The 17,951-nt window shown below is 53.4% G+C and overlaps 1 protein-coding gene across 6 annotated transcripts in view; it reads right to left on the bottom strand.

Moving 5' to 3' along the window:
• Positions 1 to 2,450: 2,450 nt before the first annotated feature.
• The window catches only part of SEPTIN5 (septin 5), a 39,236-nt gene continuing 23,735 nt past the window's right edge, over positions 2,451 to 17,951 (bottom strand). For 4 of the 6 annotated variants that reach the window (XM_063416293.1, XM_063416294.1, XM_063416296.1 and 1 more), the window contains 10 exons: positions 9,804 to 9,900; positions 9,239 to 9,325; positions 8,569 to 8,692; positions 8,330 to 8,464; positions 7,539 to 7,656; positions 7,105 to 7,206; positions 6,113 to 6,209; positions 4,711 to 4,846; positions 3,069 to 3,171; positions 2,451 to 2,771 (listed from right to left, as the gene is read on the bottom strand). In XM_063416293.1, coding sequence (XP_063272363.1) covers positions 2,715 to 2,771; positions 3,069 to 3,171; positions 4,711 to 4,846; positions 6,113 to 6,209; positions 7,105 to 7,206; positions 7,539 to 7,656; positions 8,330 to 8,464; positions 8,569 to 8,692; positions 9,239 to 9,325; positions 9,804 to 9,900 — 1,056 coding nt within the window. In that variant the 3' untranslated portion in view covers positions 2,451 to 2,714. Of the gene's footprint in view, positions 2,772 to 3,068; positions 3,172 to 4,710; positions 4,847 to 6,112; positions 6,210 to 7,104; positions 7,207 to 7,538; positions 7,657 to 8,329; positions 8,465 to 8,568; positions 8,693 to 9,238; positions 9,326 to 9,803; positions 9,901 to 14,232; positions 14,340 to 14,361; positions 14,771 to 17,951 lie in introns of those variants that run through there. The other 2 variants (XM_063416290.1, XM_063416291.1) reach the window with 2 other exon arrangements.

Genomic DNA, 17,951 nt, shown 5'->3' on the forward strand with positions numbered 1-17,951 from the left:
AGAATCTGAACCCCTGATGTCCCCTAAAATCAGTCTCTAATCCCTTTCCAAGCAGTCCCTAAATTCTGGCACTCAGGGCAGGAAACCTCCTACACAGAGACACGATTTCAGTGGAACCATCATCCCTCTGCAGAAGCCATCTGTGGTGCCTCACTCCTGTGTGTTTTTTCCTAAATGCAGCTTGAACCATCTTTGCCAGCTGGTAGCCAAAGGCTTCAGCTCTCTGTAGAGGACAGGCTTGTGACCACTGACTTGAGGCACGTGCACCGAGCTGATGGAGACTCCCCAGCTGGAGGGATGGGCAGATCCACCCTCAGCAACCCTGCCTGCCTGTGACCAGTGCACCCTGTGCTTTCACCAGCACACAGCACCTCTGGGCACAGCCCAGCATGAAAGGTCAGCTGCTGCTCTATGTCCATGCTAAAGGGAAAAGGTCTCCTTTATCTTCGAGGAATGAATCTGAAAGAGGAAGATCTCCAGGTGGACAGGGCTCATTTGCAACAGAACATCCTCCTCACCAAGATTAGTGTAAGAAAACAGGGGGCAGGTACTTCAAGATGTTTCCTTTTATGCTAGCACAGACAAAACCAAGAACTCAGCTGTCCATCTTTTTGGAAAACCTGGAGGAAGCTCCTGTTTCAGGCTACTCCAGTGCTCAAGTAAGCACATCATGCAAAGAAAGGTTACACTTCCCCTCAGGTGCCTGGTCCTTCGTGTTACTGAAGTCAAGCTGTGTCCCTCTGCTCTCCTAGGATGGCACTGCCACTTATGAGCCCAAAACGGGAGCATGAAAAAAAAAACCCAAACATTGTTGAACACTGCTCTTACCCAGCTTGCACAGTTCTGCCAAAGGGCTTCTTTCCTTACTTACATGGTGCCAGGGTCTCTCCCCTGCCCCTACAGCCTATGCTCTGGCTAAGCAGAGGCTCTGTACAGTGAATAACTGGAACCAGCCAACCTACTCACCACCTGCACAAAGCCTGACTGGGACTCTAAAGGCCCGGGGAGGAACCAGACAAATGCAGTGCCCAGTGACAGAAGGGAGGGCCTGGCTATTCCTGGCCAACACTGTGCTTCCACCCAGGGAGATCTGCTGGGGAGAGCCAGAGATGGAGAAGCGGATACAAAAGGGGAAAGGGGACAGAGGAGTCAGCCAAGGAGCAGAAGGGCCCAGCCCATGGCTGCACTCCCTGGAGTCAGAGGGAAGAGCCAAGTGTCTCTCCCTCCAACAGCCCTGACTCCTGTGAGCGTGGCAGTGTTGCTGGCGAGCCCTGCCCAGCACATCACACTGCAGGGCTCTGCTCCGGCTGGACTCAAGTTAAAAATACTGCAGGAAGCAAGAACAGGACAGGAGCTGCTGCCCAAAGAGTGCTTTTATCTCTGCCCAGCAGACCCACCAGCCTTCCCAGCACTAAGGCAGGAAGAGCCAAGAAATAAGGAGGGGGAGAAGGGCTGAGTGCCTGGGGGAAAGGCAGGAGAGCAAGAGCCAAGCCTGCTGGGCTGTGCTCAGCCCCACTCAGTGACAGTCCTGCACGTGCCCATACAGACTGCCTGCAGATCTTGGAAATGAGCCTACAAAAACTGCCCCTTCCCCCAGGAGAAGTTTGGAGCCAGCCATGGGCTCATGGGACTGCAAAGCCTGGGGCAGGGGATAGTCTGCACTTGGGGTTGGATTTCAGCCCTAGGGTTTCTACCCCCTCCAAAGCAGTCTTGGCCAAGTGCTCTGGATGCCACAGTGCTTTTCAGAGCAGACACTAAAGACACTGCAGCTGCTGACAAGTGCTAAACCAATGAAACACCCTCACCCAGCTACTGCAAGGCCTTAGGGTTCCTCTACCAGCCTGCCGTGGGAGGAAACCATGGCACAGAAGGTGCTCACTCCCATCACCTCCTTGCAGGCAATATCTACAACACAACCTCTCTGCCAGAAAGATGTAACTGAGAACAGTTTTCTTCTAACCAGCCTTGAGGCACTCAGTCTTTTGCTGCTCAGCACAAATATCCTGGAGTTTTCTTGACAGAAAGAACAAAACCAACCAACTAAACAAAAAACCCAGAAACACCTGGACAGGATACCAGGCAATCGTCAGGACTCCTGAGCAGGTCAGTGCACAGAGAAACTCCCAGCCCCAGCTCTCTGGGCCAGCACTGTCCCCAGGCTGAGAAGCCCAAGCAGTGCAGGTCAGAGACACAGGAGGGTATGGCTGCCTTTACAATGCTTGTGCTGGCCCCACACAAGGGGAACAGGGACAGGAGCACAGCACCTCAGCTGGGAGTAAACACTTACGTGCATTGACATGGATACTTTATAGGTTTGTACACCAGAGAAACCAGGACTTGAAACACCAGAGCATTCCCAAACAAGAGATTAGTACATAGGAAAAGGGGATCTTTTTCTTTTCTTATTTTTTAGGATGCCTTAGAGATGTCCCAGGCTAGTTTCTTAAAAAAAAAAAAAAAAAAGGAGAAAAAAAAGAAATGAAAGAATAATTATTTAAAAAGAAATACACATCAGTAAACTGTTAAGTGAACAGCCTCCTCCATGATCCAGCTGGCCGAAAAGCCAGCACTGCTGCTAATAAATTAGAGGGTGCGGGTGCAGCTCTTGCCCACAAGTCTCTATACAATAGGAAACCTTTTCTAAACCTTCACAGCTCTTGCCAGGTCTCAGATGGTCACCGGGGGATCCCCTCTGCCCTCTGGGTACCTGCCTCTCACTGATCCTGCATCTGCTGCTGCATCTTCTGCAGCATCTCTTGCATCCGTCGTAACTGCAGGAGACACAGAAGAGAGAGTCAGAAAGGGACCAGTGGATCCATGCTGAGGCAGCCCCTTGGAGCTGACAGGGCGATCTCAGGGAGTATGAACTCCTGCCTGAGCACACAGGCACCTGTGTCTGGGGCTGTGTTTCCCTGACAGAGGAAGCCAGAGCTTTCACACCCTGTCCTCCACCCCAGGAGCCTACCAGGGGACACAGGACGGGGAAGCCTCAGGATTGCCTCTATGGGGCAACCTTGGAGAAACTCCTGGGATTTCAGCTCCAAGACCCAGGCAGAAATGGCACTCACCTCCTCATCCTTCATCTTAATCAGCTTCTCTGTCTCAGTATCTGGTGTTGGGAGAGGCAGGATAGGAATGGGGCTTTCTATCCTGTTGTCCTGAGTCAGCTTGCTAGAGAGATGGAGAGAGGGGGTAAGAGCAGTCACTCGGGGTTCAGGATGACTGGATTTGGTGTCACCACACAATGACTGTCACTCCCCAAGGCAGAGCCACCAGCAATGCAGCATCACACACCCAACCAGGCGGAGGGGCCGTAGGGCAATACATTCCAGAGCTGTGGCATGCACTTGGATGGAGAATGAGACCTCCTGTTAGGAGGTGGGAGGCATGGGACAGGCACAGCACAGCAGCATTGCTCTGAGGGCTGGGTGCCCATGATTGCAGGTAGGGGACACAGGAAGGAGGTGATTTTCTTTCAAAGGACAGGAGCTGTCAGTACATGAGGAGGGAATGGCAGTAGCCAAAGAAGGCTGGGCTGAAACTGGACCTTCAACATGCCACTTGCACGTGTTCACCACTTGGAGTCACCACTGGCTCATTACTGAGACAACTCCAGCCTTGGAGCTCAGGATCTCCTACCAAAATGACTCTCTAGAAATGGCCCTGTGCTGGTTTCATGAAACTTGTTCTCTGGCAAGGAACTAATCATGGCGTGAGGAATGGTACCAAACTGAAGCTTTCTCTAGGCGTAGCAACCACTTTTTCACTGTGCTCTTCTTTTAATAGACACACAGCCTACCTAAATAGCAGCTGTGACACTGCTCACCCAGCTCTAGCATTTAACATAGTTATTTTGGGACTCCATATACTTGCTGCTGAAAAAAACAGGCTTGTCTGCTATGCAAAAGGACTGGGATACGCTGTGTGTCAGGAGAATGTGCCAACCTGCACGTCAGCACACATGCAGGACTGCTCCTTGCTGAAGCACGGCCATTCTGCTGTGCAACGTGGCAGCACAGAGCCACCCAGCCAGGGCTGGCAGGAAGTGAAGGGAATGGTTCACAACAGAGGAGCCAAGACCTCCTTAAACCCAAATTTTTTCACCAGTGTATCAGCCATGGAAGGGAGAAGGATAAATAGAGGTCTCGAATGAGAAGCCTGTGAGCGCTCTCTCTTCTGTTTTCTGATCATTCTGACTAAAACCACAGAGCATCAAATGCAAAGGGAAGACAATGCAGAGAAATCTTTGGAGATGTGTTGTCTTACCAGTTCCCTGGGCCCCATTGTCTGAGAAACAGCAGCATCCCAAGGGTCATGTTATTATTTAGACATAACTGCAGACCACTGAATGCATTCCTTTTCAGCAATGCACACAGCCATCATTCACCAGAGAGATGGTTTATACCATTTTATTAGGCTAGATGTATTTCACCCACTGCTAGAAACAGCTCTTCAAAAGAATCTCCAGGCCTATTTCTCTCTATCTGCCTGGGGAATCCTGAGACAGGAATGTGGATTCTCAGAAGCATTCCTGCCTTGGGTTCAGGCTGTGGGAAACATGCTTGGATTTGCTATTTTAGTTCCCAGTGCCATTTCTGGAGGCTGCAGCCCAGCAAGTCCCCAGCAGATCCACAGCCCCCTGACCAGTGAGCTGCTGTGAGAGCAACCACAGAGGGTGACAGCCCCCTCCCACCAGAGGTGGGGACCCACCTGGTCATTTGCTGGATGCACTGAGCTCGATAGTTCTCGTAGTGGACATCGCAAGTGACGTCCTTCAGGTCGTGCATGTGTGTCCGGATCAGCATGTTCCGCAGCTTCACAAAGTCGCAGTGGGCCTGGTTTTCCACTGTGGAAGCAACAACGGGAGAGGGTTTGGATGCCACACCTCACCAGACCTCTCCAGGGAGCCCTTTCTCAGCTCCTGGACACATAGACTGGACTAAAACCCCACCCCAGGGCTCCTCCCTCATCATCCCCTGCCACTGCCCTGGCACAGGCCTCAGTGGTGCTCTGCACCTCTCAACACTGAGGCCAGGCTGCTCAGGGCACTGCGCTCCCAGGACTTTTTCTGTGTAAAAGGATTAATTAAGCACAGAGAGCAGAGCCCTGAGAGAGGATCCCATGTACATGGGATGTTATAACCACAGTGAGCACAGCTGGGGCTGGAGGGAAATTGCTTGTCTCATCAGAATTTAGGACTTATCAAAAGGCCCCTGCAGACAAAATCAGCCCCTGAGGGGCAAAGCCAAGAGCAGGCAATGGAGAGCTGAAAGAGCTGCTGTTGCCATGGGGAGCCTGGCTCCACACAGTGCTGTGGGAAGCACTGTACTGCTGTGATGGTCTCCTTTTGCCTCTCTGCAGGGCTGGGGAAAATCAGCTGTATCAGGCACAGGGGTTCACAGAGTTGGTCCTACTGCCAAATGCCAGCATCCCAACAGGCACAGCCTCCTCTGGAGCCATTGAGGGAGCAGAGCCAACAGCTGGGCAGCCCAAGCAGCCAGCATGAGCCCATGATTGCAAACACAAGCTTTTGGGATCTAAAGCTGCAAGGTCTTAAAGCAACAAACCAGCAAGGGCAAATCAGCAACAGCAGCAAAAGCCATTCCAGCGTTATTCTGCCTAAGGGCTTTATGAAATTTCTCCCTTTAGAAAGGAAAAAAGTTGGAGACAAACATTGTGCATCAGCACAGCCTCCAGCCCAGGAATTCCAGCACTTACAGGAACAGCAGCAGAGGAAGGAGTACACAAGGGTTTGTGATTTTTTGGCTGAGGGCAATAGCTTCTCCCAGAAAATAAACGGGCAATGCCCAGCCTCCTCTGCTTAATAAGAAGCCATGTCCTGGTGCACATTAAAGCTTAGGCATTCATCCACTCACACTGGAGCCTCTCCTCCTCATCTGCAATGGGAGGGTGGTTGATAAGCTCCCAGTAACACAGATCTCCTGAGCCAGTCCTGGTGCCACTGTCCCTACCCCTCCTTGTCCCCTGCCATGTGTCAAAGGCAGCACAGGCAGGCCCAGCTCTGCCCTGCCATCCCTGCTGGAAATGCCCATCTGTCCCTGCCCCACCCCTGCCTGCCCCTCCTCCCGGTGCTCCCAGGCTCCGTGCTTACCTTCCACGATGCCCCAGGGGTAGAGCCGCCCCCGCACCCGCTGGCCTTTCGCCTCCACCACCGTGTTGCTGCCGATGACGGCGAAGGGAGCGCTCTCCTGGAATGAGAGATCCCGCTGAGCCCAGCCCGCCCCGAGCTGCCCGGGGATCCCTTCACAGGGCCAGGCTCAGGCACAGCAGGAGGAAGGTGCTGGCAGGGAAGACACGGGGACATCCACGTGTGCCACAGAGAGGGAACCACAACCCAGTGGCAGAGAAAAGCCTAAGGCACTGGGACCTACAGGTAGCCTAGCCTGGTTCACAACAGATCTACAGCCCAGCCTGGCCTCAGCTGTCCTGAGGGAAGCTGTGTCTCTGCAGGTGCCTGCATCTCTTCATTAAGGAGAAGCTCTACAAGGAAGCCAGAGCAATGAGGCTGGGACACCAAGCAAATGGGACAATATATGCCAAGAGCAGGAATGTACAGGCTGTGCTCCTCTCGCTCAGGAGGGAGTCAAAGCCCATTGTGCCTCTCTGACAGGAGAAACAAGGCTGTACTGCATGCACACACAGGTTTGAGAGGCGGTGAGGACTGGGCTGCTGGGGGCTCCAGATATGCCTGTATGGTCATACTGTGTCCCCCAGTGCAACTGATGTGTCACAGGAGTGCCTGATCACTCATAAATCTCTCCTCCTTGCTGATGGCATCACCCAGAAACGGGTACTCAGAACTGCTGTACAACCCAGCTCACACCTTAAACACACAGGCTGGGCCAGATGAGGAAAGACTGACACTGCCTGCAGGGAGAGCAGAGGGGCCGTGGGTTCATGCCACACTTGACTTTATGGCACCAGCAGGGACATCAGCACCTTCTTCAGGCCACCCACCACAGGAGCCCAGGCTGCTCCCTGGGCAGCACCAGCACAGGCCTTCAGGGCAGCGGTGGTTCCTTCTGGACTGACCCATAAACCCATGAGCCTGATTCCCCAGACCCCGCTGAGCAGATTCCTTACCTTCAGCTCTCTGTCTTGCTGCTTGAACTCCTCATCTTCATCAGAGTCACACTCAGGAAACTGGTACACTTTAATGCCAAATTTATCAATCTCTTCCCGGATCTGTGTCCGTGCAAGACAAAACCAAAAGGATGTAAAATTGAACAATACAGAAATGCTGGGTTTATTCTGTTTATGCTACCATGGCTTGCTATAGCCTACAGATGGTAAAAGGATTTGATGTTTCTTCTGCAGTCAGCCTCTCTGCTGACTTCCCTTCTCACAGCAGAGCACAGCTGCAGCTGTATGTGCAGATACTGTGTATGTGTGTGTGTGTATATATATATACAAACACACTGTACAGACACATAAATCCATATATCTATCTCCCCTCCCTCCTCAGCTCATCCCTGCCACTACTTCAGGTATAACTCTGTACAGAAAGAGCATCTCACCCTCTCTTTTAGCTTGCGGATCTCGGAGGGGATCAGGCAGTCAGCTTTGGCAATCAGGGGCACAATGTTGACCTTCTCATGCAGAGCCTTCATGAACTCAACATCCACAGGCCTCAGCCTGCAGCAGGGATGAGGGACACTGTTAGCAAAGACCCTCTGGGCAGCTCCCCCTCCAGCCTCCCTCACTCACCCAGCACAAAGGGAAAGGACAGCACTGTCACGAGAGCCTGCAGGAGCACGGGGACAGCCCTCAGCTAGGGCTGTACCTTCAGGAAAGCTGTGTCCAATTTTAGCTGCTCAGTGTCTCATACAGACACTGGCTGGGTATTTGCTTCCTGGGAAGCCAAACACTGCCCAGGCCACAGCCTGGGGTCTCCCTCCAGCTGTCCTGTGCCACAGGCAGCCAACACAGCCCCTTCAGCTGCTCCAGGCTAGGCTGACACATGAGCCAGCAAGGGGCAGGGACTGAAGGCAGCTTGAAACTCCCTTTCCTACACATCAGTCCAGCTTAGCTAGATAGGAACATACAAGTCTGCATGGCATCATTTCTCCTGATTTTCAAATCAGGCTGTAAGGCCTGAGGGAGATCTGCTCTGCCTGCTCATAGGCAGTCTGTCCTGCCAATGAGGGGAAGGGAGTGCTGTGATGTTTAGCAGAGGGAGAACCCCCAGACAGCTCCTCTCCTGTGCCAACACCCCTGGCAGTGTACAAACTCTACAGAGCAATCCTGGGGCACAAGGGTCCTCCCTCTGGACTGAGTCACCCCCTAGGCCTGGAGCGTGGGCTCTCACCCGTGCCCAAAGGGAGAGATGAAGTAAAGGCAGCAATGCACTCGGTTGTCCTGGATGTTCTTCCGGTTCAGGCCACTCTCATCACGGAAATACTGCTCAAACTGCTGGTCAATGTAGTCAGTGATGGGCTTCCAGCTGGGAAGGGCAATTCAATCAAAACAAAATCATCAGTACTGTCTCCTTTCTCCTAATGACTGTGAGGTCAAGGACAAAAAGGAAGGCAGCAGTGCCCTGCTCACCACTCAGTGTTGTTGACAGCATCTCCAAAGCCTGGTGTGTCCACTATGGTCAGCTTCAGCTTGACACCCTTCTCCTCAATGTCCACCGTGTGCTTGATGATCTCCACTGTCTGGTTGATCCTCTCTTTGAACAGGAGCACAGGAGTTAAAGCCAGGCTTTAATGCTGGGGTCCCCAGTGCACCCACGACAAGCCAGCTCCCTCTCATCACTGAACAAAGGGCATGACACAGGTTTCAAAAACCCCACATCATGCTCTAAGGAGCCTCAAGGGGGTGGTACTGCAGGAGGCCAGCAGCAGGCAGGCAGACTCCGAGAGTATACACAAACCTCTGAAGTGTCTGTAGCCCAGCTGTTCTGAATATTTTTTTCAGTCACTGGGGAAGGGGAATCCTTGCCATACTCCAGCATCCAAGAACAAAAGACAAATCTCAATATCTCATCCCAAAGGGCTACTGCTGCTACACAGCCTCATCTTCCCTTCAAAGGAGAGAAGAGCCCTACAGCCAAACCATTTTTGCTCGATTCTAGTGCCTTAGCAGACACAAACGAGAGCAGAGCCACAAACAAGAGGGCTGGGATCCAGCCAAGCTTGTAGCTGCTGCTGAAGCAAAGACCCAAAGTGCCAGTCCTTAGAACAGTCCCATTCACCCTGCTTTGCCCCCAACTCACCCTCTGCATTGAGGAGCTTTCTGTCTTTGTAGAGGTCTGTCAGGAACAGGCTGTTCACCAGCGTGGATTTGCCCAGACCCGACTCTCCTAATTGACAGCGCAAAGGGGAGGAGGAAAAAGCAAGCAACATGACCCACTAATTGACTTACAAATGAAACTTTGAACGAGGCTTTGAATCCTGAGCCAGAGGAAGTGAGAGAGACGAGCTGTCAGGAGCTGTTCATTGCCACTACATTTTTCCAGCAGTGGAAAGACTTCTGCTGCAAAATGTCTCAATCCTTGTACAAATGTGATCTCCCAGCTCCCCCATTCTCCCTCTACCGCCTTTCCCTCGGTCCCTGTTTGACCCTGCCTTCACCACCCAGAGCAGTCACTGTGGGAGGAAAAGCTTGTTCGAGTGGGTTGTGAGGGGTCAGGAGGGGCCTGCTCCTCCTGGGGGAACTGCCACAGGCTGGGGAGCAAAGCAAGGCCTGAGACAAGGACCAGAACAGAGCGAGGGGAGGATCCAGGTTCCCTCCACACACCCACCAAGGGCCCAGCCCCCTCCATCCACGGGCAGTCTCACCTGCAACCATCAGGGTGAAGTCGAAGCCCTTCTTCACGGATTTCCTGTGCACCTGGTTCGGCAGAGTGGCAAAGCCCACGTACTGCTTCTCATGGTCCTGCGGGGCAGAGGGGACGGCAGAGGTCAGAGTGTGCCACTCCCTCTGCTTGAGCCTCACACAGTGACAGGGAGGGGGACTCAAAAAGCCCCTGGGGCAGAGCCAAGGGCTGCAGGAGAGGCTGGTCCCTGCCCTGGCAGCAGTGCAGGGCTAGGCACACACCTCCTCTGGCTTAGGGACTTGGCCCTTCCCACAGGTGGGCACAAAGGGAATGTCCCAGCCACAGCCCTGCTTGGCCACGCTCCCAGCAGCTTCCCAGCACAGAGAGCACAAGGAAATGGCACATCCCACCATCCCCACCGGTGAGCACATCCAGGGCTGTTGCTGAGCTGACAGACAGCCTTCCTAACTCTGCTTCATCTGCAGTCACAGGCTCCCTTCTCAGCAGGTCACCAAATGCCACCTTCCCCCAGGCCATTTCCACATCTTTCCCACCAGAGGCACCTGTGCTGTAATTGCACTGTCCTGAGCCATGTCTAGAGGAAGGTACAGTGGCTCAGCTTCTGCTTGACCTGCGAGGGGATTATTTCTTGCTGTGTCACAGCCACTCCTGGCTGAATAAGAGGAAATCCTGAGTAATCTCTTGTGTTATTTTTGAAGAGACTAAAGTTCAAGGAGCACGGGAAGTGGAAGGATGTGGAAATATTGATAATAGAACTAAGGTGATTTTGGTGAGGGTATTACATTTAGTATTATTGGAGTGTTACCTACCACCCAACCACCCCCCAGACACAGCCCCTCGTCACTGAGCGCTCTCTCACAGCACAAAATCCACAGGCACGCCACAAGCATGGCCCGTGCTCTGTACAAGCACACTAAGCCATTCACAAATGCCTGAGCTAGAGACATGCTAGACTCTGCATTTCAACATCACTGAATATAATCATACCATTGGGGTTCACACCACAGATACATCCACGGAGCCAAGAGTTTCTCAAAACTGGCTCTAGCTCTTTTATTCTATGGATGCCTTCAAGCACATGACTGCCCTCATCCATGCTCCACAGCAGGGAACACCTCAGTTCATAAGTTTAACTATCTCCACTCCTGGGCCACACAATCAAAGAAATACAAAATATGATCCAGGGTGCTGAGCTTAGGGCAATGCTGACTTGTACCTATTTCTACACTGCAGGTGGGCAACGTCACTCCCAAGCAGCTCTCTACAGCTGCATAACCACCTGCGTGAGAATCCCTGGGCATCTTCAGTCTGACAGACTGCAAAGTTCCACTGGGGACAGCGAGCAGGGAAGACAGACAACCTCCTCCTACCAATTTATGGCTGCTCTGGAGCTGCCCACTGAGATGGAATGGATGTGGCTGATGGCCATCGTGGCCCAAGGACTCTGTTCTTCAGCACTGTCACTACCTTCCAGCAATTGAGGTTTGGTTTGGGTCTGAAACTTGGTCATTTTAGCCCTGAGTGATTGTAGGTTCTGATCTCCCTCACCTCCCATAGCTGAAGGAATGTTGTTTCACCACCCCACAGTCCAGAAAGGTAGGAAGGAACAGAGAAAATGAAATTAGAGAAAAGGGGAGAATTAGAGAGTGCCCAAAGTGCTCCACTGGCAGCTGTAATGACTGATCTAAAAGGCAGTGACATCCCAAGCAGCAGTGCAGCGAGCGGCAGCGCGACCCCGCGTGATGAGCGATGGCAGCTCTGACAAGCTGCATGCAGCAAAGCAGTGCCTGCCTGGGGGACACACAAACTGCCACCCAAAGGGCTCAGCAGAGGGCAAACGAGGTGCACAAAGCAGAGAGAGAAACATGATAATGGCAAGGTCACAAAAACATGGAAGAAAAGACAGCTTCCAGCCTCTGTGTCTCGGTACCAGAGCTGTCTCATAGCTGCTTCACTTCCATGGTAAAGCACATCCATGAGCACAGCCAAAGTGGACACGTAGCAGCCAACACCTCACAGTAAAAGGTCCAGTGTTTCCCAGCAAGCACCACAAATGCACAATATACTTCCCTTTTGTGCTTCTCCTGCCCTGATCTTTACCAGACTTTGGAAAGACAACAATCACCTGTTCTCTCCAGTGACTTGATGTGTGAAATAGTACTAGTAATGTGCTAGTGAAACCATAGCTGAGGCTTGGGGTGTGTTTCTCTTGTTTTGTTTGGTTTTTAACGTAGATGACTAAGGGCTGTCAATGGAGTCACTGGAGAGCTGCGCTCTGGTGCAACCCCACTTCTGCCAGGTGTAACTGGCTGAACCTGATCTCATTTCTGTTCAGTCCAACCAAGAGAGTGTGGATTTGCTGTACCTCTGGCTGCCTCCCCACAGCTCTGTGGAATCATGATATTCAAAATGTGCAAATCACAGCTGGTGCAGGACACTGCCCTTTACCCGTGACTCATGCAGTCATTTCCCTTGCAGAAAGGAAGGTCAGTGCTGAGTGCCATACCAACAGAAGAGCTTCCCTTGCTATGGGGGCAGCCAGACCTGTGAGGGGAAAAACCCTGTCCCCAGCCATGTCTCCCTCTGACCAGCCAGGGACACACTGCAGAGCCCTGTCAAGAGTGAAGGCAAGAGATGCAAGGTGAGCTGTGAGGAGGGATCCCCTTCTTATAACAGCCCTCTCTCAGGAACGGCAGCGTGGTCTCTGCACCAGCCTTGACTCGTGGCTCTTCACCTTTGCTTTGAGACACTCAGTGTGTGCTCCTATCCCAGTCATATTTGGGCACCGTGACAGGCACATAACACCACCTCTGCCAGCATGGCAACATCAGCATGGCACTCAAGGAGCCCAAGTAGCCTCCTGAGCCTGGTGTGTGCCTCGCTCAAAGCTCTACACCACTCACCACCTCCAGGTACTATCTGCAGAGCAACCATGCATGGGGTGGAGAGGTCTGGGAGGGCTACTGACAGAGACAGGGCCTTTCTGGGGTATGAAAAGCTAAAATCCATTCATTAGATGAGAGGTTTGGATGGAGGGAGTTCCTAAATACATCACAGCCCCCTCCCCATGGGCTCACAAGCCAGGTCCCATCAAGCTGACAAAAGCCAGGACAGCTGGTTCCTACACTGTGCTTCCCTTGCCAGCTCCAGCTGTCGGGAAAGGGCCTCAGCCAGCCAAGCCAGCGGCACTCTGGCACAAGGAGCCCCTCTCCCACTGCTGCTCCACGCTGCTGCCTTTGTTCCCGCTGGCATCCTGCTACCAGGCACCTGGGAATGTGCCCCACACACCACAGAGGCCACCAAGAGCTGTGACCAATCTTTGGGACCCAGTCACAAACCAAAGCACCCCAGGCCAAGCAAAACACACCGGTACCCTCCTTTGGCACACGCTTGCTGGTTCACCAGACATTACAGCAACATGTCACATCCTCACATCCTCCAACACCCGGCCGGGGTGGCCAGGGCTCCCCTGGCACCCAGTGCTCTCCTTGGGAGTTCAAGCCAAGCAACAAAACCCTGGGTGGCCTCAAGCCCTGTTCCTGTTGAAAGCATAGAAACATTCAGGATGTGTTGCACAGAGGAGAAGCTGTCCAGTTACTGAGGTGTTCACAGGGCTGTCTGCACCTCCAAGTACAGCCTCCATCACTCCTGTCCTTCCCAATTCCCTCCTCACGTCTCCGGTAGATGTGCTGTTTAAACCAACCCAGATCTGACGTGACTTCACCATTCAGCCTGGGGATAAAGGGGGCCTTGCTGAATATATTCAAAAGGGCTAAAATTAAACATCATGAGACCACAGCAAATTTGAAGAATAATCCCTATCAAGGTCTGGAGCAAGCCCCAGAAATGATGGAGCTGTGCTAGTACCCTGGCGCCTCTGCCTCTGCAGGGGGAAGGGGCCCTCTCGGTGTCACAGCCCTCAGCACACGGCATCCAGCTCCCTCCTCGCAGCCCTTCCTCCAACCCTTCCCCTCCGCCGCCACATCTGCGTCTGCACGAACCAGCACAGCCCAGCCCTGGAGGACAGCAGACCCTCTGCTTTCCGTCATTGCAGAAAGCTGCATAAATTCATAACACAAACAGCCCCCGAGGCATCTGCCACGGACATCTGCTCCTCGGGCCTGGGGCTGAGCACCGGACTATCGGCAACACCACTCGCCCACCAGCATTTGCCGAAGAGAAGGAAAGCGGCCAGCAAAGCACAGCATTAACACAGTGTTAATTAACACAAATCGGACTGCGTGTGGGCATACACGGCGCTGACTCCTGTCCTGAGCCCCCCCATGCATACAAACGCCATTCAGACAGGGAATCACCGCAGCGAACAACCGCACAAAGCGCCGCGCATCTGGCAGCTGCCCCCGCGCCCCTCGGCGCTGCGCCCGCGGGGGCTGCTCCCCTCCTTTCGCCGCCCGCCGTCCCTCCCTTACCGGCGTCTTTCCGCTCCTCTGCTCCTCAGAGCCCTCATCTTGCGCTGCGCGCGTCTTCTCGGGCACCATCCTCCCCCCTCGCGTCCCCGCTGCTCCCCGGCTCGCAGTGCTATAAATACATCCCTGTACCTTCAGCTTGCCGGGGTGGCTCCGCTGTGCCTGCGTCCGCGGAGACAGCAGCCGCTCCACTAACCGCTCCTGAAGAATGATCGAATCCATAACCGCGGCTGGCGGGACGGACGGACAGCCACCGCGGGCCAAGGGAAAAACCCCAACCCATGTGTTCCCTCCCAGCCTTCGCTAAATCCATGCGGCAGCCCCCCCGCCTACGCGTGCACACACACGCGGGGCTGGCTCGGCTCGCCTCGGTGCGAGGAGGAGAGCCGAGGAGAGGCGAGGAAAGGCGAGGAGGCTCCCAGGCAGCTGCCCGGGATTTCCTGCCTCCGCCTGTGCCGCGGGAGGAGCCTGCCAGCGAGGACAGGACAAAGGCCACCGCGGCCGCAGGCCAGAGGCGATGTCTGTCGCCCCGCCAGTGTCCCGCGGAGAGGCCGCGCACGTACCGGATGCTGTCCCTGCCATCGGCTGACTCCGAGTGACAGATGGGCCTATTCAGCTGCAGGATTTCTTGCATGCCTTGTCTGACGCAGTCGAGACAAAGGTTTGCTGGAGGAAACCTGCTCTCAGCAAAACTGTGCGGCTTCTGGCTGTGTGGGTGAAGGTCTCAAGGGTCCCCCAAAAGCAGGGTTCAAATATAACCCCCAGATCACAGTCCTGGTTGAGGCGGATCTGTCCCCACGTGGTGCAGGCTGATCTCTTGTCTAGTCCAGGCTCTATTGCAGCCTCGTCTCTGAATCCAATTGGAATAGCAGCAGATGCATTCTGGATCTTACAGCAACCATGCAAGGTCTGAAGACGTTTCAGAATAAGGAAGTATCCGTGTGTTCATTAAGCAGATGAACCCAACCCAACAACAGCCTAGCATATCAAAAAAGTCATTCAAATCTCAAGGTTGGGTTCTGAACCTTTCCATAAAATATGCCTTCCAGCTTTTCTGTGCAGCCACAGAAACTGAGCAGGAACTTATATAAAACAGACAAAAAGCTCCTAATTTCATATAAAACACCATTCTGGAAGCCAGGGGGTTAATACCACAGCATGTATAATGAAGTGACAGGAGATGACAGCACTGGTGGTGCTGGAGGAACCTGTCCCTTGCCCCACGGGTTCCTGAGCAGAAAGCTCACCAATGGGAAGGACACAGGCTGCAGCCACACTCCTGCCTTGCTCTCAGCCAGAGCTCCTGCGGCTTCGCTGGGATCTGCAGGGCTCCAGCAGTGACTGCACAGAGTGCCAGACCAGCAGGGCCTGCCCTGGTCACCTTGGCCACAACCCAGGCCCTCCACTATGTCCCCCAAGTCTGGCTGACACCAGGTTCTGTTATGAGGTACTATAAGGTCCAGTGGCCTGAAGTCTGGGAGCAGCTGTGAGTGTGCAAAGGAAAGAAAAGGGGAAAATCCCCATTGTTTTACCTACACTGCCATCCTGCAAGCTGACAGAGGGTGATGTCAGAAGTCACAGGCACAGAGTCCTAAAGGCTGATAAAAATAAATGGAAGAGAACTGGGAAGCACTCCCAGAGCAGGAAATCTGCGATACAACAGCTGTCATACGACGCGCATGAAACCCTTCTCCAAACCACCCTGCTCTGCCAGCAGCATCCTCAATTACACCCACTGAGTTTTGTCCCAGTTGTTTCTGTGTGTAGCAGCCAAGCAGAAGGCCTGGACTGAGATCCAGGTGTGGCAGGAATTGCCACTGCTCAGGACATGTCCCTGTTTGACGGCTCTGCCCTCACTCTGCAGCATTGCTCCATTCCCCAGGGAGCTGACAGCCCTGCTTTGGTCTCCCAGTTCAGTGGCAGGTCAGGCCATGCTCATGACACCTTTTTTCCTCCTAGATTCACCCAATCCTTGCTTTCCAGGACTGGGGGAGTCTCCCACCAGGCTCTGCAACTGGCACATGACTGAGGAGCAGTGACAGCACCGTGCTGCCTGCACTGGGCAGCAAGAGCAATGGCTTGTGGCACACCCAAGGTGCACCCAAACCTTCTTAAGATAACAGGAGGTTTCACCAGTCCTTCCACACCACAAACCACAGTAGCTGCAAGCAAACCCTCTCCAACCCCCATGAATTCTCATGGCTTGGAAAACCCTTGTCTGAGGGCCACAGGCCACATGGCCACCAACCACAAGCATCTCCCAAAAGCACATGGAGACACACTCTGTACCCACGAGCCCACTGAACCCAATCAGAACATTCTTTTGGGCTGGGATCACAGATGAAGTCAACGATGATTTAGTTGTGACAAAACCACAGTGTTGTTCATGGCCCCAGGAGCTGTGCTGACAGTGCAGGGAGGAACAAGGAACCACTGTCTCCTGAGCGCCTTGAGCTCTCACACATCACACACGCTCTCAGGACTGGCAGCCAGGGAGGAATTCCAGTCAGAAGGCCATGCCTGACAACTCAGGGAGCAGATTAAGAGAAGAAACAGAAAAGTAGGTCTTGGCTACAGAGATCATCTTAAGGCTGAGTGGCCAATGCTATGGCTTCCAAAATGCTGAAGGGTGGTCAACTGGTCTCAGCCTCTCCTGTGCCTCCTAGAGATGCTCATCTGTCATCCTCAGTCACCAAACCGTAAATGACAGACTCGTCTGTGTCCCTCAGATGTGCTGCATGACACACCCAGAGCTGTTGGCTCAGGCTGATTTGTGTCCAAACTTCCCTGATGTACACCATCCTTAAAAGAAGAAAAACAGAGGACATCTCATGCAGTTTGCAGACGAGCTCAGCAGAGAAAAACTTGGCACTTCCAAGATCTAGAGCAAATCCAAAGTGTTTTCTTCCACTGGCACCTCTAAAGCTCCTCGGTCCAGGCAGGTGCCCACAGCAGCAGCTTGGGGGTCGAACTGGCTGCAGGGTCCAGGTTTGTGAGTGTCAGAGCAGACAACCCCAACCTGCCAAACAGTCAGCAAGGGCAACACAGGCATGGGGTGCACCAAGTCCATCCCACCTCACAGAGCAGCTCTTTGTCAAACCGTGGAGGACAGCACAGGAGTCCTCCACCTGCAGGGGAGCTGTTTTCTGGCAGAGATGCTGTGGCTTAGGGACTGCAGTGCTCAGGCTCCATCCTTGGTGAACAACCAGGAGCATGTCATGGAAGGAAAAAACTTCAGCCTGATCCAGACAGATGCTCTTGAGCAGCACAGAGCCAGGCAACAGGGTCCTGCCAGGGATGCACCCAGCCAGCCTGGCCTGCATGGAAGAGTGGTGAAACTGCACATCCATGGCTTGGCATGGTCAGCACAGTCATGTAATAACAGCATTTATGTTTCTTCCTCTGAAGCAACTAAGCTATTTTCAGAATTCCCCACAGAAGGGAAATTTTCTTCCTGGCTGTTTTCTAGGATGAAGGGAGGGGCAGTTCCAGAGGAGCTGTTTGCTCAGGCTGAACAGGAGCAGCAGCAGGCAGCAAACCCATTTCCAGCTTGGACCAGGGCAATGGAGGCATAGGAACAGCTGATGCCCTCCTTGCAGGTTCCAGCTGGGAACCTCCAGGGCTCAGTTACCACCTTCTCCTGCTGCTGCCTCCTCTCCCACTATAAGGAACATCAGTGCTGACTTCAGACAGATAAATCTCACGGGCATTGCAAGGTCTGA

The sequence above is a fragment of the Prinia subflava genome, chromosome 19 (assembly GCF_021018805.1).
Source record: "Prinia subflava isolate CZ2003 ecotype Zambia chromosome 19, Cam_Psub_1.2, whole genome shotgun sequence".
Lineage (NCBI taxonomy): Eukaryota > Metazoa > Chordata > Aves > Passeriformes > Cisticolidae > Prinia > Prinia subflava.